Source organism: Strigops habroptila, chromosome 8 (genome assembly GCF_004027225.2).
Source record: "Strigops habroptila isolate Jane chromosome 8, bStrHab1.2.pri, whole genome shotgun sequence".
Classification (NCBI taxonomy): Eukaryota; Metazoa; Chordata; class Aves; order Psittaciformes; family Psittacidae; genus Strigops; species Strigops habroptila.
In genome coordinates, this window is record NC_044284.2 from 31,932,364 (window position 1) to 31,938,363 (window position 6,000).

The 6,000-nt window shown below is 37.0% G+C and overlaps 1 protein-coding gene across 10 annotated transcripts in view; it reads left to right on the forward strand.

Annotated features, from left to right (window-relative positions):
• NAALADL2 (N-acetylated alpha-linked acidic dipeptidase like 2) overlaps window positions 1-5,735 on the forward strand; it is a 494,598-nt gene extending 488,863 nt beyond the window's left edge. For all 10 annotated transcript variants that reach the window (XM_030494655.1, XM_030494657.1, XM_030494654.1 and 7 more), the window contains one exon: window positions 5,362-5,735. In XM_030494655.1, coding sequence (XP_030350515.1) covers window positions 5,362-5,560 — 199 coding nt within the window. In that variant the 3' untranslated portion in view covers window positions 5,561-5,735. The remainder of the gene's footprint in view (window positions 1-5,361) is intronic.
• Window positions 5,736-6,000: the final 265 nt, after the last annotated feature.

Here is a 6,000-nt window from a genome sequence, read left to right on the forward strand (position 1 = left end):
CCAAGCATCAAGACACTTCACAAAGCTGCCAAAATCAGGATTTTTTTTTTTTAATTATTTTTTATTTATCAAGCCCTATTCTAAATTGACCTGTCAAATTAATTCAAATCTGATGTAATTACCTTCCTGTAGTCCCATATCCTAACAAGTTTTTGTTAGATGCAGCCTTATCATAACCTCCCTTTGCTATAATTGACTCAATTACAGGTGTCCTAACTCCTGTTTCTTATGCAAGATAAATTTCCATCTGGTAGGAACAGAATTTATCTGGTTTACCACTGTCACATAACAATGCCTTTGAAATGCCTTTCATTTGATTGGACTTTCTTTGAGTTTGATACCTAGATTACCTGTAGCCTATCAACTGCTGATACCATGCAAATACATATCTTTTTGGCAGACACTCACCTTTGAGTGTACATGATTTAAATATATCACTTTCTGTAATCTGCACCAGTAGAACAATTTGCAGAATTTTATAATGAGAATTTTATATGAGAGCACTAAGTGAAGGCAGTCGATGGTGCTTAAAAAAGTATGGGATGTTTAGCAAAGTGAAGGAATGGAGTGACATTTGCAGCTGAGTTGCCCTAAAAGGTTGGCTTCTGTATCCCCATCTTCCGTGCATGTTGTTCGGTCACATGGCCCCAGAGCCAGTGACTCCCACTGTTCGATCCAGCAAGAAATGAGCGTCGTAGAAAAATGTTCTTGCTCTGGATCAGTTATGATAACATGTAATAACAGTTCACCAGTGCGTAAATTTTGTCTTATTAAAAGTTGGTCTTACATGACCACCATCAATAATTTTATAATTATAAACCTGACACAATAGTGCTGTGAAGTAAAATAGGTAAGATAAAATAACAGTATGTGGGTGTCAAAGTTTAAAAAGAGAGGAAACGAGAAGCTCTATTGGAGATCAGAAGGATAAGGGACCCAGAGGAAGAAGGATGGCTTTCAGTACTTACACCATAAAATTCTCTGAGGTACAAACTAGTGTAAATAAACTAATATAAATCAGCTCATGCAGTTTCCAGGAAAGAAGAATTTGTAACATTTTTATGTCCTACGATAAATAAACAGCCTGCGGAACTGGAAGTCCCAACATGAAGTGTTATTACTAGGATGCATTGATTTCTTTATTTACCAAATTAATAGTATTTTATGTTTTGCAAACATGAATGAAAAAACCCACAACTTACTAGATGTAAAAGAAGTGCATTCAAAATTCACATTTTCAAGAGAAAGGGAAAGGCAGAGAATCTCGGTTCTGGTGTGCTTTTATTCTTGGAGAGTACAAGCGAAAATAATTCAGGGATTTATAAAACTGAATTTGTGAGGATTCTGGAGCATCTCTGGTCACAGCACATTGTGTTATAATGGGAAAAGACAGAGGCTGCCCATAGCATTTATCTGTAAACAATTCTAATGTGGTTCTACAGAGAAGCGCTGCACTCATTTCATGTGAGATTCTATACTTGCCATCATGTCCTAATGATTTAATAATTACTTTTCAAAATCTCAAACTTAAACTCTTAAATAGGAGGCTATTTGTAAGGACCTGAATAATTCAGCTTGTGTTGTACATAACTTTTCTTGTAAGCTAAAAAATCCTTTTTCATGGCAAGAATAATGTAATAATCTAATTTTATCTTGTACTATTCAGTTGTTTTAATATAAGCAACAAAATAGTTTGAAGTTGTGTTGAAGTGAATATATTTTTAGGGTGATCTGTCATTCAAGAATTTGTCAAATTCATTTTGGTATGGTGGGGGTGAGGTTACATCCTTATTTGTGATAACATAAAACATCATTTAACTCTCTGGCATTATTTTTATCAATAATGCTTATTTTTTTAGGCCTGCAAAGGGCTCTTAAAAATTATAGAAGAGGTTCTTTTAAAATTCATTTTCATAGTTTCTGTGCTTTAGGTTGCTATGGCTGATTTTTTTGTTTGGAGCCATTTTATGTCTTTCAATAAAGTGGTAGTGGTAGTGCCTGAAGTTATTAATTAGGTTCCTACTTCAGTTTTACACTTTTCAGGTCACTGTGATGTGCCATTGAAACAAGCCTATTAAGATGAATGATGGGCATTGTAATTTCATTAGTGTCATCAGTAATGTATTGCACTTTTTGGTTTAGGTGTCTCTTTTCAGTTTGTGTGGGTCAAGCTAACTGTGCAAATTGTATTTTTAAGATCAAAATAGTTAAAAATGAAGATAGATACTAAAGCAATTAGGCCAGAGGCTGTAATTGTTGTTTTAGAGGTGTAGGCTACAAAACCAATTCGTGTTAGGGAATGTTTAAGTAATTGAATTTCACAGTATAAATTAAAGTCTCTTGATATCATTATGCATGTTGTGGTCACATAGTGATATCTTGTGCCAACGTAATGGCTGGGTTTTATTTTTCAGTCTATGCATAATCTTTAATGAAGACACTTCTCTGACTTGTAAAGACTTGAAAGTCATAAACTAGACTAACCATTTATTTCATTTGATGAAGCTTAGACAGGGATAAGAAGTTGTGTAAATTGACTCTCATGAACATGCATAAAGAGAGAAATCATTTTATGCAACAAAGGGGTGGCATGGCTTGCCAAGCAAAGAGAAGTAACTGGAAAATTTAAGATCCTGGTGAGAATTCCTAACAGAAAATCTGAAAAAACAGGTGCCATATAGTGTTTCTTATTATTTGCATACATAAAAATAAAAAGTAGGTTCTGTCATACTATGCAGTCAGCTATGCCAAACTCATATTACTATTGCAGAAGTTACAATCTTCTTTTAAATTATGACAGCAGAATGCTTGTCTTTCATTTATCAAACAATGAAGCTTTTCTCATTAGACACTGATTTGTACCGTAGTCAGGTGGGCTGGGCTAGGAATACTTGTCCTTTACTGTGGATCACCTGCCTGTGGTTTTACTGCGAAATCATCTGTGATTTCAAAATCACAGCAGTAGATTTAAACTGTATTAACATCCTTGTATGTCAAGGTAAACCATCTTTTTAGCCTGTGTGCCTTGTTAGGAGCACATTTGGAGGTTGGAATAGGAGAAGATCTGTTCCCATTCACCACAAACTTTTTCTCGGCAATCCCCAAACTCCTCCAGTCTTCACGTCATCCTCTCTTTACAGTCTGTTTTCTAGCAGTCTAAGTTAGTGTTGCTCTGCTGATGGTTATTGTCTTATGGCATTTTTCTTAGTTGACATTACCCTGAATACAGGAATAGAGGGATCCCATTACAGATCAAGATGCCAGTCTTGTAGGCATTTGGAGCATTTCCATCTTGACCCTTCAGAATTCTAGCAGAATTCTAGCCTAGTCAAACTCTCCCAGCCACCAGCAAACAGATAGGACTGTCACATGCCTCCTGAGAGTGGGAAAGTGATTATCTCTAGCATTGCCCCTGCTATTCAAGGACTTTGAGGGGTTGTGAGCAGGCTTCTGTCTCACTGTGAACTATGGGAACTATAGATGAGAGTTCTTCAAAAGCCTGGTTCTGCTGGCACTGATCTCAGCAGGAGTCCCTAAATTGATTTCAGAGGAAGCAAAATCAATCTCTGCTTTGAAAACTACAGTATTTCCCATAGCACAGCCTGTCCTTAAAAACAACCAACCAGGAGTTTATCTGGTTCTCAATATACACAGTTTTCGTTTAATGTATCACAGAGATGCTTTAGGGACAGTCCATGATATAACTTGAGTCACCTTTGAGCGTAAACTGTGTTACAGTCTCAAGGAATAGTAGCATGAGCTCAGAGCTGAGGAAGCAGGCAGTTGTCCTCTGGCTGCTGCAGTGTGAGCTGAAGAAGTTATTGCCACATCTGTTTATTACTGTCCTCTTGATGCAAGTGCTCCTAACCTGTTTCAGTCCAAATGATAAGGTCAGTGATGATGGACTATTGTAAGCTGTCCTTTTATTACAGTGTTGGATTCTGTTTCCCTCCTCTGTTTAAAACTCTTATGTATTGCAGACCACTTGAAATGGCTATATATAATGCTGTCAGGCTGTAAAGCTTACCATTCCTATTGCACATCACTGGGTTTGGATGTATACCCAGTATAGGCAGATAAAAAAATAAGAACAGAAAATTTGTTATAAGAGTTATTTCATATCTTTGAAAAACATTTCCCCTCATTCAAAGCATTTTTTCAAACTGGAAAACATGGCAGAAGATTGTAGGGGTTCTGTGATGTCACTTACTGGTCTACGTTGTTACCATACCCCTTGTAGACTGGCAATGATTCATATAATAAGATATACTTTCGTAGTAATCTGTCTTGTAGGTACTTGGCAGTTTTATTACTAATTTGGAGTTGCCATTGGGCCTGTTCTTTCATGCAGTTAGATTACTAACAGAGTATCTAAGTTGTTCTGCTGTCTTGCTGGTTTAATTCTGTGAAATAACTTCTCCCCTACCCTGAACCCCTGCCTTTATTTAAGGATGAGGTCCTGCACCAAATCACATGTAGCTTTCTTCTTTCAAATTTCTCACTTCTGTTTACAAAGGAGTTCCTGCGTGGAGATTTATGATAGTTACACGCTCTTCTAATTAGGATAATGTTTACACCTGGTTTTAGAACCTGCTTCAAAGAAATCACTGACTAGCTTTGAATTTTGAGCCTGCAACACCTCATACAGATAACATTTCCAAGGGATCAGATGTTACGTTTGCATGTGATTTTTTACAAGCCATTACGAAGTCTTGCAGATATTATAGGAAGACACAGATTTTGTTTCATAGGGGTTTAGCTGCGCATTCCATTTATTTCCTTCCTCAAATACGCGACATTAAAGATGGGTTGCTCTTGTTCTAATGCCACCAAGGATTATTGATGAAATAAAGGCTCTGCTGAAGGCAGTGAGAGTTTTACCATTGACTTGAATACAGCTAGAATTTCATCTCTGAAATGTGAAATAAAAAACAGGAGCAGACTGGGGGGGAGGGGGGGAGGAGGGGAAGAAATCTGTGACTAGGGTCCACAGTAATAACCAAACCTTTTTTAGAGGGGATTAAGTGGAATCCAGCTGAGACATGAAATACTTCATGAGGGATGTGGTAGGTCTGAGCTCATGATTTTGAATAAAATCTGGAATGCTCAAAGAGAAATGTGAGATGGTGAGATTTCTTTTGACAGATTTAGTGAATGTTTCAATGTATGTACACCTAGATCAATGAACAGATTCAAGGCTGTAATAAATATGCAGTTGTCTTTCAGTTTGCTATGGGTCAGCTTTACTGTGCGTAATATGTATCATCTGTAAAGTGTGGCTGGTACCTGCAGGTTTTCTTGATGGTTTCTGATGAATTGTTTTGAGTAAAAAGTTTACCATTCTCCATTGTTCTCTTTTAGAAATATTCTTTACAGACTAGATGAAAGGACAAGCCAGTTTTCAGTACTACTAGAGGCACTGGAGCACTGCAAACTGCATCAGTCAAATGAGACCATTCAAGCAGCTTTGTCAGAGGTGCTGAACAGCATCAAATCAGCTCAGGTTTACTTCAAAGCAGGACTTGATGTGTTTGAGACTACCTTAGCTGGAAAGAAATGAGAGAATTCTCCGCATTCTAAGACAATTGTTTACAACTTGCTGAACAAAAGTTCAACTTGGACCAGAATTTCTCTGAGGATGAAACCTTTCTCAGCTTTTCTTTCAGTTGGCGCTTAAAGTACTGCAATGTGTGTTTTATAAATAAAAAACAGTCTTTTGCACTGTTCATGGTATATCTCAAATGTCTGTTTCTGAATGTATAAAACAATGAGGGGGAATAACACTTAAGGTATGATTTTTGAAGGACATCTGCTGTCTTTTTATATGTAAAATCTATTTTTATGAGTGACAGCTCAATCTTGCAAAGTACTGAGCACATCCTGCAATATGCTGAAGACTTGGTTCTGAGACACCCCAGATGTATACCCAGGTGAGATTTCTATGCCTACTTGTGTTTCTTAACTTCCTTAGCAAACTCATCTTCTTCCTTACTCCTTTCA